At 38.6% G+C, this 25,229-nt stretch overlaps 2 protein-coding genes across 6 annotated transcripts in view; one reads left to right on the top strand and one right to left on the bottom strand.

Moving 5' to 3' along the window:
- ntrk3b (neurotrophic tyrosine kinase, receptor, type 3b) overlaps window positions 1-25,229 on the top strand; it is a 172,124-nt gene that overhangs the window by 22,177 nt on the left and 124,718 nt on the right. For 4 of the 5 annotated variants that reach the window (XM_079590705.1, XM_079590706.1, XM_079590707.1 and 1 more), the window contains exon 1: window positions 23,877-24,386. The exons of the other annotated variant lie outside the window; for it this stretch is intronic. In XM_079590705.1, coding sequence (XP_079446831.1) covers window positions 24,139-24,386 — 248 coding nt within the window. In that variant the 5' untranslated portion in view covers window positions 23,877-24,138. Of the gene's footprint in view, window positions 1-23,876; window positions 24,387-25,229 lie in introns of those variants that run through there. 5 annotated transcript variants of the gene reach the window in all.
- LOC306994370 (serine/threonine-protein kinase pim-2-like) lies at window positions 8,033-11,460 on the bottom strand. The gene is made up of 9 exons (XM_079604792.1): window positions 11,076-11,460; window positions 10,605-10,742; window positions 10,421-10,515; window positions 10,143-10,193; window positions 9,667-10,054; window positions 9,370-9,546; window positions 9,086-9,174; window positions 8,914-9,007; window positions 8,033-8,742 (listed from the first exon to the last, which is right to left on the bottom strand). The coding sequence occupies exons 1-7, from the start codon at window positions 11,287-11,289 to the stop codon at window positions 9,086-9,088; spliced, it is 1,152 nt and encodes a 383-aa protein (XP_079460918.1). The 5' UTR covers window positions 11,290-11,460; the 3' UTR covers window positions 8,033-8,742; window positions 8,914-9,007.

A 25,229-nucleotide genomic window follows, 5' to 3' on the forward strand; every position in this document is an offset into this window, starting at 1 on the left:
ATATTGTGGATATATGCATACTAATGATTAAACATGTTTTGCAACATAATGTTTCTGCTATAGGTTTACGGTAGGTTATGTATAATTGAAAAAGAGTCAGTGTACATAATGCATAATATAGATATGGAAGACTGAGATGTGAGATATTTTCCTCTCTATGTCTGTCTCTCTCTGTCTTTACCTTTTCTAAAGTGCAAGAGTTGAGAAAGGTGACAGAAAACATAATTCACACATGGACTCCAAGGTAACACAGATGCTCTCACCTTTATCACCTCTTTCATACACGTCTCTTCTCTCACATATCTCTCCTTCTTTTAATGCTGTAGATCAGCCCTATCTTCACCCGCACACTATTGCTTTACCATTGTGTGACACACACAATAACTGAGACGACACTTTCATCTCTCGTTATTTCCTCTTACTGACAAAAAACACCTGTACCTGATGTTCTTGATGTTCAGAACATGAAATGGGGATTGCAAATAATTATTCTGCTCTTTTTATATGCTTTTCACACCATCGTCACTGCCAACAGCAATATTCATAGCAACTGTAATTCGAATAGGCATCATTTGAAAGATGAATATACTTAAAAGAACTAGATTTGTGTATTTTCTGTAGAAAGTATAACTGTTTACTTGTGAAAAACTTGCTAACACAATGTCATCCCAGTGCCTGGTCGCATAAAGCACCTTACATTTTTCCTTAACTTAAGTATGAGACTTATAGTTCACCCTAAAATGAAAATTGAGTCAGAAGTTACTCACCCTGGTGTTGTTCTAATGGCGTATGCCCTTCTTTCCTTTATGGAACACAAAAGGAGATTTAAAAAAACAATTCCTGCTTGCTCTAGTTGCATTTTTCCAGGTGTTCTGTACAATATGAAATTTTGTATTATTTAAGGAAAATCCTGACCTTGGCCACTGGTCTTCAATGCATGGCTATGCGACGTGCACCTTCATGTGACTCTATTAGCGCCACAGTTCACTCTGTCTCTCCCAAAAATGCACAGTTGTGAAAATTTGTGAGAAATCAAGATTTACAACAAATGCGACATAAATACAATCCATGTACTCTAGTAGAATGGTAGTTTAAGTGTTACGACCAACAAAATCCCATAGACTTTGCCACTACTTTGCTTAGAAAAGTAACATCACGCATCTCCTGAACAAGCTACACATTTTAAGGTATTTTAGGTTTGGAAAAACTCTAAAAAGCAAAAGGAGTCAACATATCTCATATGTGATAACAGCACAAATGAGAAAATATGCTAAATTACATGGCCACAAAACTTTGATTAGTGTTAATGAAAAGGTGTGGATCTCTCTTAAGCATTAAACTGCACATCAGTCGGTGAGCTGGAAGCCTTCCCGCTCTTGGCTAACTGCCTAGATTGCCCATCTCAAATTCTGAGGCCCTAAGTTCAAATCCACCTTGGAGCAACAGCACGATCCACCCCATTAATTATTCTAAATTAATTATAGCATAATGATCACAAAATCGTGCTGGCTTATGACTGAAAACTGGGGTACCTTGTAGTTGTATTTCTCAGGGGAATCTTAAAGGTATATGCCATGCCATTTTTCTATCTGACAAATTCGCATTGCATTGCATTTTCAAACTGCACAGCCTCCAGCTTCACTGCTCACATTTATAACTGAACTTATAGCTTATTAACGGTTATTAACTTTAGCAAGTGAAAATCCTTTCCCTTTCAGTCAGTCACGTTCGACGTTACACCAGAATACTAGAGTACTGTCAGAGAATGTCTAATAAGGGGAGAAGGTTCACTCTCGCTACACTTCCGGCTTCTGACTGGTTGCAGTTCCACTCTGATTCCACATGAGGGCGCTCACAGGACGAGTGCAGAATGAATGGAGGTCTATGGAGCTATACCCCTCAAAATCCACTTTTCTCAAGATATAATTTTTTGTCTAGTAATTTGATTGTTGTATTCGAAAGGAGATGCAAAGAAATTGCACATTGCTGGGTGTTAGATTTTTTAGAGTCACTTATTTGCTTTAAAAAGTCTTTCAAAATGTCAATGACGTCATACACATCGTACGACCAGAGATACTGCTTTACGGCAATCCTTCAGTCACTGTGGTGCTTTCGCGCTCTGCACTTTATTTTCTCTCGAGGCATCGCCAGCACAGCTGACACAGGTAAACACACGTGCTAGAAGAGTTTCTGCTAGAATACATTCTGTTCCCGCTTCGGATGCCATGATGCCATCAAGCGGTATCTCTGGTCGTAACCAGTCCTTCACTGACCAATCAGCGTTCATTAGCAGAATGCTAGCGTGTTATGGGCAACAACAACTCAACCTGTAAGAAATCGAAAGGACATAAGTACTCGTTCATTCAATTTTCGACCTATAACCCATGTTGAACTTGCCAAACCTACAATCAAATCTGAGATTTCTCAACGGCAATCGGCTGAAAGGGACAAATTTAGCCGTCTAGCCCCATAGACTCCCATTCATTTTGCACTCGGGGGTGATCGCCCCCAGTGGAACTCTGGTGGAACTACAACCAAAAATTCGGTACAATAGGACTTAATAGGGAGTGAACAGGCTCTCCGTAGACGGGCTCTGGTACTGTCTAACACTTGATGGCTGCTCTGTTAAGTCTTCGTCGTCGGTTAGGAACCTGGGTGTGCTCTTTGATACCAATCTTTCATTTGAAAGTCACGTTTCTAGCATCTGTAAAACTGCATTCTTCCATCTTAAAAATATATCTAAATTACGACATATGCTTTCAAGGAAAAATGCGGAACAGTTTGTTCATGCGTTCATGACCTCAAGGCTAGATTATTGTAATGCTCTACTGGGTGGTTGCCCTGCACGCTTAATAAACAAACTACAGCTGGTCCAAAACGCAGCAGCTCAAGTTCTTACCAGAACCAGGAAGTATGACCATATTAGCCCCGTTCTGTCAACACTGCATTGGCTCCCTATTAAACATTGTATAAATTTGAAAATATTGCTGACTACCTACAAAGTACTAAATGGTTTAGCTTCCCAGTACTTGAGTGAGCTATTAACGCATTATAGTCCTTCACGTCTATTGCGATCTCAAAATTCTGGCCAGTTAATAATACCTAGAATATCAAAATCGACTGCTGGCGGAAGATCCTTTTCCTATTTAGCACCAAAACTTTGGAACAGTCTTCCTACCATTGTCCGGGAAGCAGACACACTCTGTCAGTTTAAATGTAGACTAAAAACACATCTCTTTTTCCTGGCATTCACATAGAACATTATGCATTTCTATTATTCAAATCAGTTAAATTATTATTAGGCTGCATAGATTAGGTCAGCCTGGCATCTACGCTAATGTTAGTCTTTCCATTTATTCCGAGGTTTACTGAAGTCAGCCGGATCAAGGCCGTATCCAGATCAGACGGTGAACCTGCGCCTGGACATGACCACAACGCATCCCTGAAGTGCCAGCCTCATCGGCCCTGTGAAGGCCTCATGGACACCTCAACAAACTCGTCTCCATACCAGCGTGATGACGCCGACCTCCAACCAGATGGAACTGGATAAATATTGTGAATGTTCTGATCCAATCTGACTTCTGACCTGTAATGTTGCCTGAATCATAATCATACACTGTTCGCTCGTTGGCCAGAGGAGAACTGGCCCCCGACTGAGCCTGGTTTCTCCCAAGTTTTTTTTTTAACCTGATGGAGTTTTGGTTCCTTGCCACTGTTGCCTTGGCTTTTGGCTTGCTTAGTTGGGGACATTTAATATTCAATAATATTATTGATCTGCCTTAATTCAGGTGGACGATGACGATGATGCAATTTTCTTCTAGAAACAAACTTGTTGTATTATTTTCATGTTATCACTGTGAAGCTGCTTTGATACAATCTGTATTGTTAAAAGCACTATATAAATAAAGTTCAGACGAGACCACTTTGGCAATTTCACTTGAGGTTATTGAACACAATTTCTCTTTGGCGGTATGGTTCCTTATGGGGGTTCTTACTCCTTAATTAATGATGACAAACGTAGCTTTAGCATTAACCCCCCATAGAACCATCGGCTTGAGTAATATACAGATTTTAGACAGTTTAGTAATGTCTTTAAGCCATGGTTTAACATGTAGACGTAGCAGTGAAGCCTGGGACGTCTATGCTGTAGCTTGCTATAGAGGAATGGTGTGTGTCTCACGATGATGTCCGTGACTCTAGGACTTGGAAACCTTGATAATCTGAAACAAAGAAGACAACAGCCAGAAGGTGCACGGAAATATGCTTGATACTTACAGTGGTGAGGGTGGGAGGGTTGCGAGCAGATTAATCATATTTCCCGAGCAGAAGTGGCGTGTATATATATCCTTCCGGTCTAATAGGAGAACGGTAGTGGTTGGAGCGATTTGACAGCTGACCGCGTCAGCTGATCGCAGCCTATGCCTTACGTGGCCTGTCTGAACTGTGCTCGATGTGACTTGACACACACACACACACACACACACACACACACACACACACACACACACACACACACACACACACACACACACACACACACACACACACACACACACACACACAGAGACACACGTTAAGAGTCACTGAGGAGCAATGGTAACTTTCCTTTGTCTTGCAGGTATTTCAAGTGGGAACTGGGGAACAAGGATGAACAGGAAGAAGAACACTGAAGAGGAGGCAGGAATGAGGAGCAGGACAAAGAGGTAGGTATACTTCAGGTAAGTCACGAGCTAAACGATAGCAGTCTTCGCATTAGATGAGACCAAACAGTGTGTGTGTATGTGTGTGGAGTGTCCTTATATCGAGAGCTGGTGTGATAAGTGGTTGAGGAGATTGGTCGTGGTTGAGGAGATTCCCCCTTCCATGTGAAGCGCTTTGAGTGCCCAGAAAAGCGCTATATAAATGTATCAAATTATTATTATTAACAAATTAATTATAAGTTGATTGATGACAGCTGGAGATGATCGTCGAATGCGTGCAGGTAGACCAGGAAGGATTCTAGAAGAGGTAGTGCTGAAGGTGGCATGGTGATTGGAGATTTTATTTTAAACCATCTCAAACGTTTAAGAATCTTAAAAAAGGTTAAAACTTCCTTTCATCTAAAGTATCCCTTTCAAAGATTACACAAACTAATTCAGGAGATTATCATGACAGATATAATTCACACATTTTGGTGTGCGAGTTATTTTGATAGTCGTCAACATAGATATCATTCATTTCATATTCTGGCATCTAGGTCATCCACTTGAAACAAAATCAAACTGCATCCCATCGCACATGGTGTCTGTCACTAATAATAATAACGTATAGGGCTGAACGGCACTCATATGATGCAATTAAATGTCTGAATTGCTGATGATGTATGAAATGCCTGAAGTTCTGACGATATATAATAATGTCTAATGTGCTGTTGTTGGACAGCTTTTGAAGCTTAGAGAGTTTTTCCTACCTTTCAACTCACTCTTTCTAACTTGTCCTTGAGCTGTATTTTCAGACAAGATCAAACAACTATCAGGATCCAGGATAAAGGTCTTTGATGTGGGAAGAAATAATGAAACTAATGGCACCTTTCTTTATAAGCATAGAATTAAAAAGAATATTACTTACCTGCAGAGAAAATTTACCACACAAAAAAATGCACCAGGATGTGTCAGTACAGGTTATTTTATTTTTTTTATTTTTGAGAAAAGGGTAATGAGTACATAATCTAATAAAAAAGGAATATTCATTTGTGATTTGTATTTAGCTCATGGATAATTTGAGGCAAAAATGTTTCCCAGAATTTTCCAGTATATTTTTTTAAGGGGAAGAAATATATAGACATGAACAAATGGTGTCATTTCAGAGTGAAACTGTATTCGCAACTGTTCATGTTCAATTAACTTCAGATTGTCTTAAATGACACATATCTGAAATCATTTGAAAGCTAACACAGATGCTGTTTTCGAATGTCATTTGCCTCCTCCTGGGTAATGTGGGGATGCTACATATTGTGTTTCTCTATAGACGTCTTCACTGTGAGAAGGGAAACAAATTAAGTTCAACTTTTTCATTGTGACAAACCTTGTCGGTGACCTTTAGTTGACATGAATGTCGTCAAGTGCTGATCCACTGCAGTTCTGTTGTTTGTTGTTCTGGGAAGTACGCACAGCTTTCTATTTATTACCCTTGACTGACCCTCCTTAAATTAACAGTTTAGAGACAGTCAGAATCTAATTGGTGGTTATAGAAGATGGGGAAACTCATGTTATTTATAGCACTGATGGAAAACAGCCAATGTACACTACCATTCAAAGGTTTGTGGTTGCTAAGAGCCAGATATCAACAGTAAAAACAGTAATATTAAATTAACTGTAATTTTAAACCATGTTTGGATTTAAATAGGCAAATGCTTAAGAGTCAATGATTGGATCATTACTGCAGTGATTATCATGTTTCAAGCATGTTATATGTTTGGCATCAGTTCCTCTAAACCTAATGGATGGGGTGTGTAGCTTTTTGTAGGAAGACTTATCATGGCCATATTCCAGGATGATAATGTCAAGATTCATCAGACTCAAATTGTGAAAGAATGGTTCGGAGGGAGCATGAAAAATCATTTTCACGCATGAATTGGCACATCTGAGTCCAGACCTTAAATTCACTGAAAGTCTTTGGGATGTGCTGGTGGAGACTTTACAGAGTGCTCGACTCTTGCATTGACAATTCAAGATCTTGGCCAAATATTGATGCACCTCATAATGCACCTTTCATATGGATTACAGGCAGCCTAATCAGCCGGTAGGCTATTTGCTTTCGATTAAAAAAAAATAGTTTAAAAGTGAACATTTCGAGCTTTATATAGAAATATTCATCATGTTTTTGAGGCTATACACTGTATTTGTTCATTTTTGCGACGCGCTCCAGTTCACGCCACGGAGACCATATAGTTCAAGTTCAAGTTCATTTATTTATATAGCACATTTAAACAACCGCTTCGACAGACCAAAGTGCTTTACAGAACACATATAAGAAAATTAAAAACAGCAAAACAACCCATAAAACACATAAAAAGCAGCAAAGCTACGAGTAGCCTTATCAGAGACTCAAATGTAAAATAGTAGAAATAATCAAAAAAGAGATCAATATGATAAAGAGAACAGGTAGGTTTTTACCAAAGACTTGAAGACAGAAAGGTTGGGGGCCGTTCGGATCTCTATATAGGGGCAGGGTGTTCCACAGACGAGGCCCTGCCACTGCAAAAGCACGCTCCCCTCCACGCTTAAGTCTGACACGAGGGACTACCAGCAGAGCCTGGTCGTGTGACCTTAGGCTTCTGGACTGAGTATAGGGATGAATAAGTTCGGGGAGATAGACAGGAGCTAAGTTATGTAAAGATTTGAAAACAAATAGGAGGATTTTAAAATCTATTCTCTGCCGGACTGGCAGCCAGTGTAACGATTTAAGAATTGGAGAGATATGGTCATATTTGTGACAGTTAAAAATAAGTCTGGCCGCAGCATTTTGGACCAACTGAAGACGGCAATTTGAGAAACTGATATCCCACAGTAAAGTGAATTGCAGTAATCTAGCCGACACGTGATGAATGCATGAACCGCCATTTCCAAAGTTATCGGAGTAAGAAAGCCTTTGATTTTAGATAATAAGCGAAGTTGGTAGAAACCACTATATATAGCACGCCCAGTTTGTTTTATTTTATTTTACAAAAGCACGACGTTTTCTCGTTATTGTGAGTTTACCCAAATAAAAGTACTTGCGACTGATGCATTATTCTTTTCTGTATGACCAGAAAAGATTGAGTATTTACAGTTGTTTCCACTGTTGATAGGAAAATGCAAGTGTATGCGCCGACGCCTGCCATGCAGTGCGCGCTCCACTATCCAAAGTGTTTGTGCGGAGTGTGGAGCGTGCACTGCATGGCAGGCGTCGGCGCATACACTTGCATTTTCCTATCAACAGTGGAAACAACTTTAAATACTCAATCTTTTCTGGTCTAACTTTAACCTAGATAAATGTTAAAGTTAGAGCGAGCTGTCATGCCAGACGGATACGTTTTTTTTATTGCGTCATTGTACCCAGCACTTCTGAAAATGCACTTCCGAATGCGTCTGTCCCCAGCACATTTCAAACCAACCTGACGCCCATGGAATAAAACATAAAAAAAGAAAAGTGATTTGATGTGTAATGGTTTCTTTAAATATTAGGCTATATTAAAATGTTATGGTATCCTCATGCTAGATTTACATCTGAATCTCACTGTACAATTTCTTAAAAAGTATAAATGTCAATTTTCATTTTTCTCTCTTGAACTTCTAAGACAGAATCTTCCATCTTGTGATGTTTTATTTGATCAATTACAATTTATTACATATTTTGCCTGCAAAACGATGTCCTTCCTTCTATGAATATGAACTGTAAAATATACAATTTTACACAAGTTGTAGGCACTGTGGTAATATGTCAAACTTTTTTTTGTTTGTTTACTTAATAGTAGATCTCTGTGAAGCTCTGACAGGAACCTCTGCATCTGTCCAGAGGAACGAATCAACTCTCAAATTATTTACAAAAGTATAATTTATTTATTTCCACATCCATCTGAAAGCAATAGCGTCAGATGCTAATGTTGCTGCTTCAAGCCAAGATGCAAGAGGCTAAAGCGGATGATGGAGAGTCCAGTGGATTCAGTGCGCCGGACACACAGCTGGACACACACTTCTGGAGTGACTGTGACCGATCTTACACCTGGAACAAATAAAACACAAATGAGTTTTATTGCCTACATTGATGACACTCAGAACAGGTGAGAAAAGTTCCAGTTTCCCATTTTTAGGTGTAAATTATGAAGTGACTTTTTCGTGTAAAGAGCTCAATATTCATAGAGTTCAATATTCTCATAACATGGTTGTCATTTACCGTCGGTACTTCTCCTGGATGTTTCCGTCTCAGGTCCTTCATCTCATCCTGAGCTCTTGTTCTTGGTGGATTTTTTCATCAAACGGAAAGTTTCCTGAATTCATTGCATTTAGAACAGGTGCGATTTTCAAAATACACCTTATTAAATAGTTTTTAGCTCATGGCTCAGTACCTAAACCCATTTGTGGTGAACAATCCTGTCCAGATCAAGCCGACGCTCTGGCTTCTGCTGCAGAAGGGAGCAGATCAATTCACAGCATTCTGTGAGAAAGATGGAGAGACGTCTGATTATTACCGTAAAATTTACTGTACATCCGCTCTACTTTCATTCTTCTAAGCTGTGAGATCTTCAGGTCAGACACCCGGGACAAATTCCTGCATTATCTATACAGCCACCTCCTAAAAAGCCTATGAAGTTTTGCATTAGAATTGTACTTGAAGTAATAAACAAATCACCTTCTGTCAAGCCAGGTTTGTACCAGGTGTTCATATTGGTCCTGTACAAGTCGAAACTATCTGGAAAGTGTCCACACAGCATTCTGAACAACAGGATCCCCAGAGACCAGACCGTCGCCGGCTTTCCGTGAAACTCGCCCTTCGCTCTGTACTCGGGAGGGCAGTACAAATCTGTGCCTGGAGGAAAGAGTGTTTGTCTGATGTGTAAGTCTCTACCACAGCATGTCTTCTCAGCATCCATTAGCATACGAGTGTCGAGTTAACTGATTCACTTGAGTTTTGAGAACTAATACACACCAGAGTAACTTGTGTAGGCAGATTCTGACAGGAGATCACCGCATCCAAAGTCAATGAGTTTGACATCGAGTTTCTTTAAGTCTATCAGCAGGTTCTCTAGTTTGATGTCGCCATGGTAAACTCCACGGCGACAGCACGCATCAGCGGCTAGTGTCGCCGTCCACATGATGAGTCGCGCAAACTTCTCCTCAATGCTGCCGCCGCTGCGTTGCACAAAGTCAAACACATCCATGCAGTGCGAGAAACGCTCGAGGACCATGACGTAGAAGTCCTGCTGGTCCTGCCAGTCCAGCAGCCTGATGATGTCCATCGCTGGACCTTTATTGGGACCTTTATTGGCCAGGATTGTCAGAGCGACTTCTGTGGGAAGGGGTTCGGGATGATCAGGCTGGGAGAAAGAAACAGAATATGATGTCAGATGGTTTTATATAGGGATTTTACACTTGTTTGTCTGCTGAAAAATCACTACTACTCACAATGCTGATATACTCTGTGTATTCCGTCTTTCTGACCAATTTCACTGCCACCTGATGGACAAAACAAAAAGCAATTCATGTGTTTAGAGATTAGGCTATATCATAAATAACCAAGTAAGAATTTTAATCCTAACAGGTCAATAAGAGCCTTAAATAGTGAATATATGATACAGTAAGATGTCTTGCATAGGATAAAAAGAGATAACAAGGATGAGAAATAATTAAGATCAAAAACAATTAGCCAAACTAGTAGTGGTAAGTTAAGAAAAAAGTAAAACCTTCTGGCCATCCACCAAACGAGTGCCTTCATAGACAGAACCACATCCACCTTGCCCCAGTTTACGGCCAATTGCATATCGGCAGCAAATGTCGTCTGTTAAAAGATGAAGAGAAGAAGACGATGTTTAGTGGTGCTTTGCAGATATTGTGAGATTATTGTTGGGGACTGTGGCAGATACTCACCCTCGGGTCTCATGTTCACTTGGTTACGGAGAGGAGACGTTTCACCGGCTGTGAGACGGACTGGAGCGTCGTGGACAGGAGGTTCCTCGAGATCAATGACCTCTACAGATCTAGAGATGGACTGTAGAGACTTTTGATCTAAAGAGGAGAATATCAGCACAAGTTAGCTAGCAGTCCATTAACTGATAAAAGAAAATACTGATTTATAGATATAGCGATTCTTTGATATTATAGTAAATTACTTATTGTTCACCTATTGATTTTTAAAGTGCAAAGTGCAATATTAGGCTACTAATTTTTACACTTTTGAGGTTACTGCATTATTTTATTATAGATAAAATGAAACACGTTTAAAACCATCCTACAGGGGCAGAAAAGTTCCAGTTACTCATTTAGGTGTAAATTCTGAAGTGTTTTTTTTTTAGTGTAGGATATTAAAATATATATTCTCATAACATGGTTGTCATTTACCGTCGGTACTTCTCCTGGATGTTTCCGTCTCGAGATCCTTCATCATCTCACCCTGATCCGAGCTCTTGTTTTTGGTGGATTCTTTCTTCCATCTGAAAGAGAGACTCTTAAAGAAGTTGAAGTTGCCCCCTTTCTTCTTCTTCCTCTTCAGACGAGAGATGGGAAGCTGGTCGCTATCCGTGAACGGTTGTACTCGTGAACTTCTGTGTCCCATACTGAATCGCTGTTGTGTATCAATCCCTCTAAAGCAGCTACAAACTCAGTAAATGAGAACAGTGTGGAGACTACGTTACAATGCGCGACGTTCTAAACACAATCAAACTCTTCATGGCGTCATACTGGCTCTGACGTCTCTTAGCTGAGGCGGGAAATGTCTGTGATTTGATGTGTATATTCTTTTTTATTCTTTCTTTTTTTACTTGTAGGCTATTATTATTAATATCGGTATCTATATATTGTACTTTTTTTTTATATAGCCTATTTTTTTGTTTGTTTTCTTGATCCTGTTATTGTTTTGTATTACTTTTTTTTTTTTTTTTTAAATTGTTGTATGTTTTTTTTATTGAATAAAACATAGGCGTCGATTTCGGTGGGGACGCGTAGCCTATCCACCAGATTTCGTCATTTTCATGTCATAGTCATTTTGTACCCACCACTTTTTAGGGTTGTGTTGAGTTGCAGCTCGTTGCATTCGGAGGAAAAGAGTGGACGATGGAGAAGAGTCGTTCTTGGCATATTTATTTATTTCACCAGCTGCAGACACATCAGTCTCACGCCCGTTTCACACATACTCCGTTTGCAGTGCGTTTGCGGTGCGTATTTTTTTCCGTACCCATGTTAACAGGTTAGAGCTTTCACACTGCACGCAGATGCAGTCCGGCGATCCGTTCCAGTTGCGGTGCGTATACAGCAGTGCAGAGATCGTTTCCGCACCGAGTCTATTTTTGCTGTGCTGCACGCGCTGAATTAAAGTGACAGCGCATGTTTCGTGGTCAAAATGAACACAAATTGACATGAAAATGTAGTAATTTAATCATAAATGCACTTAATTAAATTGAATGTAGTAATCTCACCATAAATGCATTTAATTAAATACTATTTTTCACAGTATCTTTTTACTTCATAATTATTTCAACAAGATCATACTGAACGACGTCTCATTCGTGGAGGTGGAAAAGCAAGTTCTTTGTGACATGCAAGATTTATTGTATAAGGATTTAAATTATGCAAAAGAAAAAGGTATGAGTCTGCCGTTTTTGTCAATTTTAGTTTTAATTTAAAATGTCTGCTATTTTAATATACAAGTAGGTTAAATATGTTACCACTTGCTTAAGCAACATATTATATAATCTATATAGAAGTAATGCATTGAATAACACGTTGTTTAAATTGTGTTTAAAAGTGAATACACCTATTAAAGAGTGTATATGTGTACAAAGAGAATCGCAATGCTGACAACTTTTTTTTTTGTTAAATAAAAGTTGCTGATAACTTTGAAATACAATTTGAAATACAAATAGTGTGAGTAAATGTGTTTGTGGTACAGCCACGGATCAGTTGCGCACTGCAAACGCACGCAGCATATGTGAAAGCACCCAGCACTATAGCGCGTGCTGCTCCCGTACTGCATACGCACCGCAACACGCACCGCATACGCACTGCACACGGAGTATGTGTGAAACGGGCGTCACGGTCAAAACAGCCTTAAGTTTAACTACGGTAAATCAACTGGGACAAACATACTGATGCAAACAAAAACGCGTCCTCTATAGCCGACACTTTAGTGCCACCCTGTGGCATAAACATGCACAATACAGAACAGTAGCCTACTGCATTACCCTACAACTGAGGACATAATGAACATATTTTAACAGGTTGCTAGTAGGGCTGTAACGATACACCAAACCCACGATTCAGTTCGTATCACGATTTTTTGGGGGGATTAAAAAAAAAAAAAGTTTTCGGTGACCCATTGTAGCCTAACATGTAGGCTAAGGGTGGCGCTGCCAATAAAGCACCTAAAAGCTGTCACAAAGAACCGGCAAAAGTAATGATTATGAATATGTCAAATATAGCAAGGAGACATTTTAATTGTTCATCATTAATAAACAAGTGTTTTCTGTGTCGGCCTCAAAGATGAAGTTGACGATACTGACTTGATCTTCGCAGTAGCTAACGCGGCAGAGAGACATGCACATTTCAAACGGATTACATAGTTTTCTTTCGTTTTGAATTGTTCTGTTTAAAAGTATGATTTCAAGCGTTCTGTAGATAATATATATATTTATCAGGTCTGTGAGGCAAGTAGCCTAGGCTATGCAGAGTTTCTTTCGGTTCATTTATGAGTTCATGCGCCGCGCGCCTGTGTCGTCGTGATATCTAGGCCTATAGCCTTATTATTTATTAATCCATGCAATTCGTTGATGATAGGCCTACAATTAATACAAAACGAAATTCACTTTAAAGAAAGGCTTTGTGCTCTCTGTTTGAGGTGAAAGTTTTAAAGCATCTTTTAGTGCCGATTTCTGAGCGGTCACGTCCGTAACATTGTTTTTTCCTCATAAATCCGAACACGAAAAATAAAAGAAAACGAATATTTTATGTTCTGTGGAGCTCGTTTTATTTTTTCTCACGTTTATATTAATTTCTGCTTACATACTGAGTGTATGGATCAGCCCAGCCTATTCCGCGCTCAAGCACATGCATAAATCTTGCCGCAAAGCACCGGCAAAAGCAGGCTAATGATAATATGTCTGAAAAAATAATGAGGCATTTTTATGTTTATTAATAAAATATATATTTCTAAATCAGTGTCGGCTGCAAACATATCTATACATCTCCACTGTAAAGTGGACCATGCGCCTTTAGAGAGAAATGCATAACATCATAACATTTAGGCTATTTTCCATCATTGTTTTTTTTCCCCATGATTCTTTGAAAGTTCAAAAGAACAGCATTTATTTGAAACATAAAACTTTTGTTACATTATAAATGCCTTTACTGTCACTTTTGGTCAATTTGATGTGTCCTTGCTGAGTAAAAGTATTTATCTAAAAAAATATATATAATTGACCCCAACTTTTGAATGTGTTCTTGGAAGAATAAATAACCATACAATGAAATACTTTAAGGGCAAGCATGACTGGTTTACATGACCAAAAATATAGTTTCTTCATTATAGAGGACCTATCATGCTTTTTAACATTTTCAACTTTCTTGGTGTTTAATATTGTTTGAGCATGAAAAATCTGCACATTTACAAAGCACAAAGTCACTCCAAAAGGGGTGATTCAGTCAACACTGTTTCTGAACTCCCTGAAACGCCTCAATTGTAGTTTTGAGTTTTCCTCCGGGAACGTACACGTCACAATATTCCTCATTTGTAAAAATTCATGCCTAAAGCATATGCAAAATAAAATGGGCAAGCTTATTGGTTGAGTTGCGTTCGTAATGTGTTGAAACTCATATGGTAAGGAATGTGACATTCCCCTAGTCTCAGCCTCAGACGTCACGCCCACGGAACGTTGGCTAAACGTCTGATGCATATGGTAGGCTACACTTAACTGGAAACACTTCAGGAATGTCGAAGTCGTCATCTGATTGGTTGAATTTTATCGGATTTCCGGGGGGCGCGAGTGTCGCGTTTATTTTCGGTTCGCCAGGAAACAAAGCGCAGACATGTGACTGCCGAAGAAAAACTGTTGTGTTTACATGAGTGACAATGAGCATTTATGAAGATCAGCTAAACGTAGGATTCTCAAAAGTATGCGAGGTTCACGGCATAGACTCTTTAAGAGATGTCCAGGAGTTTTGTTTGAGGCACTTAGTGGAGACTTGTTGCACGCCGGTCTGTTGTTGTGGGGATATTTCCACGCCCCGAAACGTGACGCTGAACGAAACGAACTGTAATTGGTTGTTTGACATGTCGGTCAAACAGCCTTATGGGCGGGCCTTGGCCAAAGAAAGCTGCTATGAATTCCAGTTTGTGACATTTCATTTGCATTGCCACTCATAATTCATCTTGTGCCGACTGTACTTCAGAATTCCGTCTGGCTGAACAAAATATATAATTTATTATCATAGACACTGGTACGGTGACCTGAAAACTGAAAAACTCTGTCGCTGTCTCTCTCCCCACTTCTGATGAATCCATTTTTAATTAAGGGTGACAGAATAAAGGTCCCCTGATACCGCCTTTCCCTCACTTACTCACACTTTTGCTTTGTTGCTCTGTGCCTCCAACAGCAGTATGAGCGTAAAAGTGTGCGGTCGAGAGCAGCGATGGTTGTTTTATTAAACTGCTGCTACGCTGACAGTGGGCATCAAGCCTCCTTCAGTATATTCTCGCTTGACCACCTCATGTATTCTGAGGCTGCGAGACATTGATTCTACAGTGCGCCTAGATCATTAGCTATCTCTCCCAGTATGACGGAGACTCGTCTCCCAGGGGGAACCTACTGGGAAAAAAAGACTGTTTGATGAAGTTCCTGGTAGAGAACTTCATAATGGCATTTGTAATCCCTCAAAAGTTGTCTGACTCATGGGGATTTTTTGATTCTTTAGACTAGAGCAACACCTCCCTCCAACCCAATCCAAGCTTTTGATGTAATACAAGGCAAAGTCAAAGCGCTACTCTAACTGATGTTTGATGAAAGTGGGTTTTGCTTCCATTAAATGAAGTTTTTTTCAGAGAGCACATCTTGCCTAAAATAGGCAAGTTTTTTTGGCACCTGTGAAAAAGAGAACTGATCATTCTTAGGGCAAACAAAAGCTCACCTCAATCAAAACAACACATTCTGTGCACGTTGATTGCTTCAACACCTCACCGTCCACAATGATCTTGTAATAATCTAACTGTGGAGAACAACAAAGCCATTTTGATTCCCATTAGCAAATTGCATATTTACCTTGGGTCCCACATGACACTGTCCATGAATAGGGTGCAAAATTGGGCTTCTTTTTCAAAAAAGGATGAAAGGAGGTGATAAGCCTTTAGAATGTTTAGTTTGTCCGTGTTCTGTTTCTTTTATCTTTTCACATTACATATATGGTGATCATTTTTCTTTCAGTAACCTTGGTGACAGGCTCGAAAGCAGCCATGCTATAGAAAGGGTCCTATTGAAGTCACTTTTTGAGGATCACATACATTGTATTTATGGAATAAATTTGTGTAATGGGACATTCGTATCAACAGGTTTCATGCCAAAAAACAGCCTAAGTTTAAGATTTATGACTTTAATTGCTTATAAAATTCCCACCCATTTGCATTACACAGTTTTAACATAAACAAACTAATAAACTGATATTTGTCATTGCATAAATGAAACGGGTACAGTAAGAACAGAAGATTTCTGCACAAAAAAATCATGGCAGCATAGTTTATTATTAACTATTTGCAAATATTTTATTTTATTTAAATATAATTCTATTCATTAAATAAATCATATTTTAAAATGTGTGTATAAATCGGTTCATTTTGAAAGTATTACATTTATTCAGTTAATTATATTACGATTAGAAACATTGTTAACCAAGCATTAGTCAGTTATATTCAGTTCAATTGGACTGTATTTAAACCAAATTGAATTTATTAGTACTATTACGGAAATTCTACCTGTTTCATTTATAAATAACTGACAAATATGCATTGCATTAAGTTTATTAGTTTGTTTAATTGTATAATCCAAATGGACAGAAAATGTTGCAGTTCAAACAAACAAACAAACAAACAAACAAATACATTTAGGCTTAAATATTTTGAGTATATGTACAGCCAAAATATGTTTACTTTAGTTTAATTAAATTAAGCAAGATTATATACACATTGATTTGTATCCTATTATTTGTGTAGCATGCTACATATAGGCTATAAACAATATTTGCAACACATTGTAGACTGCTTGTTGAATCAGCATTCAAATTACAGTTCAACCATAAGATCAATAAATGTCTCAATTATTAAAAGGGCAAGTCTTTGTGGTTTAAGTCATGCAATTTTCCAAATCCATTATATGTTGATAAAGGAACATATTGCTGCCTTTTTACCTGAGGCTTAAACTCCGGTGCTAATACAGATGGAGATGGTCCAAAAGATTGATTAGATAAACTCTCTGACAAGGCAGGATAGCAGTTTATAATGACAGACAGTTCTCAAACAGGTGATTAGGAGGATAATGTCTAAGCCGTAAGACTGCCACATTAAATGGAGAGGCAATAATATATGGCAACATTTATGTTCAGAGAAGGACAAAGGCTGTATGTTTCTTGACAGGTAAATGGAAACTAAAAGGCAGGAGGAGAAATATATTTCTTTGAAGATGCTAAAAGCAATTAACATTCAGTTGTGAAAAAGATTTTAAAGCTTTGAGAATGTTGTTCTTGGATATTTTGAATGCTGTGCTTTGCTTTGAAATACTTGAAAAAGTTACATTGAATGCACGGCAAGATGCATGCACGCGCACACACACACACACACACACACACACACACACACACACACACACACACACACAGAGTGCTCACGCGCACACACACACACACACACACACACACACACAGAGAGAGAGAGAGAGAGAGAGAGAGAGAGAGAGAGAGAGAGAGAGAGAGAGAGAGAGAGAGAGAGAGAGAGAGAGAGAGAGAGAGAGAGAGAGAGAGAGAGAGAGAGAGAGAGAGAGAGAGAGAGAGAGATGGTGGTGGTGGTGGTGTGCAAAGTCACATTTTTAATAGAAAGTTGACTAAATTTAATTTTGACAGTTATGATTTTGCAGCGTCTGTAGTCTGATCTGTAGCGTCTGATTCATAAGCATCACTGAAATATTTTCACAAATGAAGGCACACTGTTCTTGGGGATGTTGTCAAACAACTTCAAACTGTTATTAAATATCAACTCTTGGCTGAAATTTGCAGTCAGCTCCATGGTTTATTAAATATGTAAAGTAATTAAATAATTTAAAGATAGTTAAATGTTGCCTATTAATGGCTACATTCACACCTTGAGCCAATGTGGTTGGTTGATTGATTGGTTTGAGGTGTTGATTGGTTGGTTGGTTGGTTGATTGGTTGATTGGTTGATTGATTGATTGGTTTGAGGTGTTGATTGGTTGGTTGGTTGATTGATTGAGTGATTGAGTGATTGATTGATTGATTGATTGATTGATTGATTGATTGATTGATTGATTGATTGATTGATTGATTGATTGATTGATTGATTTGTTCGGTTGATTGATTTGTTGGTTGATTGATTTGTTGGTTGATTGATTTGTTGGTTGATTGATTGGTTTGAGGTGTTGATTGGTTGGTTGGTTGATTGATTGATTGATTGGTTTGAGGTGTTGATTGGTTGGTTGGTTGATTGGTTGATTGGTTGATTGGTTGATTGGTTGATTGGTTGATTGATTGATTGATTGATTGATTGATTGATTGATTGATTGATTGATTGATTGATTGATTGATTGATTGATTGATCGATTGATCGATTGATTGATTGATTGATTGATTGATTTGTTGGTTGATTGATCACAGGACAGTTTAAATATTGCTCATATTGGAGAGATACACTGATCTAAATAGGCAACATTTCGATCGATCGATCGATCGATCGATCGATCGATTGATTGATTGATTGATTGATTGATTGATTGATTGATTGATTGATTGATTGATTGATTGATTGATTGATTTGTTGGTTGATTGATCACAGGACAGTTTAAATATTGCTCATATTGGAGAGATACACTGATCTAAATAGGCAACATTTCTACACTTACATATAATATAGACCGCATATATAAAACACCCTCCTCTGTCTGGTTAATTATTACATCCACAAATTTCATGATGTTCTTTATTATAATATTCCAACGTTCCTTTTTTTGCAGCACATCTCGTCACTTTCTACTGTCACTGTTTAGTGCAAGTGTCAAATTAATGTGCAATCGATATGAACAATTATTATGCCTGCCTGCATTTTTATGTGTGCTTTAAATAGTGCAGCTTATTGGTATTATGATCCCTACAGAGGACAAATCAAGCATGCAGTAATGGCCATTGACAGATCTGAATTGAAACTAATTCAATGTTCACACTGAAAACAGTTAATCAGAGGTGTGATCTTTAAATAATTAGTCTGTATGGACAAATCACTCAAGTATAAATAAAAATACATAAAGTCATATAAATGATGTTGTGGTGTTTTGTCAAAACCTGAATGTAGGTAAACTTGACAAGCAACTCATTTTCTTTTTTGTTGTTGTTGTAATATATGCCTCAGCCGGTTTTGACGTATCTATAAGTGGTGGGATGCTGTGCTGACAGGCTTAAAGGCTGAACTGAAAGTGAGCCCTGCCCTTGTTTCAGCAGCCGTTTTGACAGCTCCTCATAATTACCCTCGGGCATTCTGTCGCCTCAGGTACGGATCTAAAAAACGAACGTACTTACACTACGCAGTCTCCTATTTATTCCTCATCAACCCTGATATTGTGCACCATGCAGTGTCTTAAAAACCTCTGCCATTTGCTGTCGTCACATGTTGATAAGGTAATCACAATATTGCATTTACCACTTTAAACCACAATAATTAATTCAATCTTTTTTAAATTCCAAATGTTCATGTCTTAGTTTAAATTGTTCACACTGTAACCTTGCATGAAACATTTGTGCATGAATGGTTTGAAATAATGTCAGCTGATTGCTATCTGGTCTTTATTATAAAGGCATGTTCAGCAATATCAGTGCTCTTGTTTTGTAATCTTTTATTTTGTATGTGTTTCAGTTCCTGTTTCCTGTGCTTTCCTCATTCTAGGGCTGCGTCCGAAAGCTCAGGCTGCTGACTTGTTGCCTCAGGCAGCGTTCGAGCATGACGGTACCCGCTGAAACTGATTTCGGACAGACTTCTGAGGCAGAGTTACGGTTTAATGATCTACAGCAAAATACAGAGAGCTTTGGTGATAACTAAGCGAATATTTAATTACTACAATAGTAATTTCTCGCTAGAAATGGCATCGCAAGTGGAAAACATTGGTCAAAAACATGCATTCACACACAAACTGTTACAGAATAGAACGCACAGGATAGTGCAATATTAAAGGGACAGAAGGATACATCTATGCTGCCTTCAAAAATGGATTGGATGAAGGTTTCTGAGGAGGAGACAGGGAGTTAAGCTAACATTGGATTCAGAAGTGCCTTGATGCCTTCCTACCTTGCAATGCTTCCTCGGAAAGCAGTATTTTATGCTTGCGGACGCAGGCTATGATTGTTATCATGTGTATTGTTGGTCAGTTAGCCTGTGTGTATTTAAACCCAGGGGCCCTAAGCGCATGGTCTAAGCGCATGGTTTAAAGCGCACGGCGCAAGTGCTCTTAGGGCGGGTCCGAATCCACTTTTGCTAGTTTAATGAAGGTTAAAAAAAAGGCCCGGCTCACGGTCTAAAAGGGTTGTCCCTATTCTCTTAATGAGTAATTTGGGCGTAACGTGCAATAAACCAATCAGAGTCTCATCTCCCATTCCCATTAAAATCCAGTTGCGCTCGTGCCATGGAGGATTTGCTATTTACATGGCGTTAAAGCGCGCACGTCCCGTGCGAATCGGCATCTCTACGGCAGGTCTTATATCATTTTTTCAAGGTTTTTGCTTCCTGTGCGTCTTTTTATCCATCTTTCGCGAAGAATGGAGGCTGGAGTGTTTTGATAGTATTTTGGGTGCTGGGTCATATCGCTATACCTACACCATATACAACTAGGCTATACAATTTGCAGAAAGAGAAAGCTGAAAATCATCAGAAGAGCGAAAACAAAAAGAATGATTAGATGGAGATGGATGACATGTATAGCAGCATGCGGTAAATAACAATATTCTGTTTATGATATATCATACAGCTAGACCTAAACGACAAGACATTTCCAAGCAATAGCCTATTGACATCATATCCAGGAGATAAGTCAGTAAGTTCGAGCAAAATCACAGGCTTCGCTTATCCCTTACAAATGTGGGTGGGTCATTTCTAAATCACAAGAGATCCCCAGATAATACCAATCCAGTGCGAATAGGGCTTAACAGGCTCTGTAAATAAAAAAATTAAAAAATACTGCGCCATTGACTTTAGACCAGGTTTCAGTTGGTTGCGCCATTGACCAACTGAAACCTGGTCTATTTCAGTTGCCTCAAAAAAGCAACACGCCAACAATGCGCCTGAACACACCTCGTTTTCAGACCAGCAGGCCCAGGGGTGCACAAATGGGCGTAAATGCATTTTTTTATTTAAACAACGTGCCGCAGGATGTGAAAATGATAACTGCGTCAGGCTGAAACTATCAAAAAATTATTGCGTCGCGTCTGGGTGTATGATAGGACCCGGTGAGTTTTAAAAAATTACTGGTGGCTCTTTTGGTCCCACAACATGGTTTTTACCCAGACCACACACACTCAAACACACACATACACACACACACACACACACACACACACACACACACACACACACACACACACACACACACACACACACACACACACACACACACACACACACCCTGTTTTAGTATATATAATATGACACAAGCTGCAGAAGTTCATTTTCTAGAAAACAAAAATGTCTTTGTGTGTTTCAATTGCTCGTGAGGGCTATTTTTGAACCTGGCTGTTTTTGCATTGATTGCTCTGAATTACTTCTTGGAAGGCAGTGCTTAAAAGATGTAATGATCGGGGTGACCAGGTCACTGATTGTCTTGACTGTCCTTTTCCTGGATTTTAACATGAAAAGGTTCGGGAAGAGCAGGCCACAACCAGTCCTGCTGATCAGATAATGTGCTTCAGTCTAGCTGTGGTTCTCAGACCAGCACCAGTCAGTCATAGAAGAGGTGTGAATGGATTCAATGATGGGAGGGGGAGGAAGGAGGGGGGGATTTAGTAACAGCTTGCACCAGCGCAAAACCCTCTTTTGGCGCTAAAAAAACAACTTTAAGGATTTACCAAAGACACGCAGTGAAAAATTTGCGCTGAAAAGACGTGGACAATTATTTTTGTGGCTGACCTTATTGCATATTTGTAGGAGTTTCCCATTCAGATGCAACATTTTCTGAGTTTTTAATTGAGTCATGCAAGGTGAAAAAATGCACATCTTATACCAATTGCTAATTTGTGCTGCTCTTGGTAGATTGTGTTGGTCATTATGGAAATTATCAAGATTCCAGAATGTCAAGATGCTGTAACTTGAAATGCAAGACAATACTGACCACACCATTAAAAAAAACGAGATCTTAGCTGTGAAAGAAAATTGACCAAGTACTCATATATTCAGAGGGCAACTCAGAATACATTTGCCATAACTGTTTATTTGAAAATATGCGTAAAGGGTTTATTTTAAACTAGGATTTCAACTGATATTGTTATGCATTCAAAAAAAGTCTCTTTGGGATTTAAAATGTATTAAAATATGCATTTTACTTATAGACTTGTCTTGGTTGCTCTGTTTACATATAGTCTGAGTAAATGAGGATGGTAACCCATACTTGGAATTTTTCCTGCATTTAACCCATCCAGTGCACACGTTATGTTTAGTGAGAAGTGAACAAACACACACTGCAAACCGTGGACACACACACCCAGAGAAGTGGGCAGCCATTTTTGTTGTCTCGCCCAAGGAGCGATTGGGGGTTAGATGCCTTGCTCAAATCATTCAGTCGATATTGAGAATCAAACCCACAACCTTCGAGGTTACCATTAGGTCACAACTGCCCCCTAAAACTATTTTTACAGAACTAGAATCTATTTATACCTGACTTAAACAATACAGTGACTTTCATTGATGTAACTCAATAGTCCCGGTGATTCACATTGTAATAAAAACTGTTAATTTCTATAGTAGCTTACTACAAGAAGCACTTTTTTATGTTCAACTGTGTATGTGGCTTGCTGTCAATTACTACACACAATTTGCACTCTAAACTTATGTTAAAAACAAGCAAAAATCATAGTGTTAATGCACTTGCAATGGAAAGTCATTGGACTAGAATACATGTTAAAATACACCATCTTAAAAGTAGTTGCTTGTTGGTTTTAGTCCAGTGATCCTTTTTTTTTTTTTTTTTTTTTTTTTGCTGTAGACACATGTTAAAGGTGTTCTTTTTTTCAATATTTGGCGGCTTGAGTGGCTAGATATTTTAAAGTTAAAAAAAAAAAAAAAAATATATATATATATATATATATATATATATATATATTTTTTTTTTTTTAACTAGGCCTATTTGTTTCAACATGTGTAAAACTTCTCTAATGAGGAAAGTATAACTGAATGAACCTTCAACAGATATTTTTAGTTTTCTATTTGTATTTATTTCTATTTAGTACTATTTGTACATTTATGAAAACATTTATGAAACCTTTTTTAGAACACAATTCAACCTGGAAGTCAAAATCTCGTTTGAAGTATATGTCAGTGTGGTTTGATAGGTTATAAAAAATATGTCGATATTTAAATAAATAAATGTAAGTGGAGACTATGACAACGTCCCCGTGTGACAACTAGCCCCGGCCTTCTCTACTTGACAAATCAATTTACTGGGTATCCTATGCTACTAAAAATACCAGTGACAGAAAAACAACGGAAACATATGGGAAACCCATCACTAATGAAAGAGGAATAAACTACAATCGATTTATATTTTTTTTTCCTGCGCAAGTCTTACATAAAAGCCTTTGTTGGTCGGAAATGGGATTCCTCCTCCTCTTGCAGGTGTCAGTCTTAATTCTGTCCAGTAGGTGGGACTTTATACTCGTCATCCGGAGCATCGCGCTTTCAGCAGTACTTTCCTCCAGCTTGGACACTGAGAGCATCTTTATGATGGACTGTGGAACGGAAAGTCGCGGCGAGTTGTGGCATTTGCTCTTGTTCTTTTGATAAGGCGATTAGATTACGAGCCCAACCTCATATGATGTTCCCAGGCGCGCGCACTCTTATGTAGCCAACGCATTTAGATATTAAACACTCATATCTCCATCAGCGATCTTCATCATCACCATCCTCATCAGCCCTGGAAGACGTCGAGTCGTTTTGGACCCAAAAGTCATGGATATATGGTTCTGTTCAGCGGTTCCTGTGTTCACCTGGAGGCTTTTCTTTCTTTCAAGCATCTTCCAGGGTTATTGGAGCTCCATGCTCGATTGTCCACCAACATGCAGCTGTTCGCCCACTGAGATCTATTGCAATAAGTCCGACAGTGGAAATTTCTTCCCTTTACTTGCTCTACAAGATCCGGCGGGCAATGGCAGTAACAATAATGACATTGAAGAGCTCTTCAGGAACATCACGTCCATGTAAGTGGGTTTCTGTGCGTCCCTCTCCTATACTGCGCAAAATAGATATATAAATATATATCTCGCCACGACTTCCTCATATAGTAAAACTTGGCTTCTTTATCAAAATCTGCATTATTGTTTGAACTTGTATGTTGTATTAGCCAATGTATATTTCAAAACTAATTCGATTATTTAAAAATTCACAATCTCAAGATACCAATTTTATTTTGTCCTTAAAGGTTTTACGAGGTATATCATTTAAGAGCATAGATGATCAAACATTTGGGATATCAATGATGCTATTGCTGTTTTGAAATTGAATGTCGTGCTTCTGCATTAATGAATGATCATAGCATGTAAGAACCTGTTTGCTTTCTCGTTGATTTAATCAATGCAGCCAAGTCAGTTTTTCATATTATTGAATGAAACATCCGTAGGAAACGTTCAGTTTGATATGACTGTGTGATAAGCAACCTTAGACATTGGAAATAGTAGCCTATTGTCCACACTTCCCTCATTGCTTAAAATGGATTGTTTGTGGGTAGATATTAATATTCAGGTCTAAACATAAATCCATTGTTGTGACATTTATATTGTAGAAGGGATTGTAGTGATATAACACTAGCAATGAATGGTTTGAAGTGAACAGCAGTGCACCAACAGGTTACAGAGATTTCTTTCATTCAGCACTCTGGACAGCTCCTACAATCTCCATAGTGCTGGCTGATTCAATTTACAACCTTGATCTGTTATAAAACTTCTATATTCACATCGAACATGAGAAAGAGATAGCTGTCCGTTTCTCTGGCTGTCGGTCTATCTTGCTGTCTGTCTGTTTGTCCTTTTCATGGCTGGCTGTAC

This window comes from Phoxinus phoxinus (assembly GCF_949152265.1).
Source record: "Phoxinus phoxinus genome assembly, chromosome: 2".
NCBI lineage: Eukaryota > Metazoa > Chordata > Actinopteri > Cypriniformes > Leuciscidae > Phoxinus > Phoxinus phoxinus.

What these genes read in the sequence shown, in the direction of transcription:
- LOC306994370 (XM_079604792.1), bottom strand. Translation starts at nt 11,289, where the DNA reads ATGGGACACAGAAGTTCACGAGTACAACCGTTCACGGATAGCGACCAG. An exon ending in ACACAGAGTATATCAGCATT is followed by an intron (nt 10,055 to 10,142) that starts GTGAGTAGTAGT and finishes TCTTTCTCCCAG; the next exon opens with CCTGATCATCCCGAACCCCT. An exon ending in CAAACCTGGCTTGACAGAAG is followed by an intron (nt 9,175 to 9,369) that starts GTGATTTGTTTA and finishes TCTTTCTCACAG; the next exon opens with AATGCTGTGAATTGATCTGC.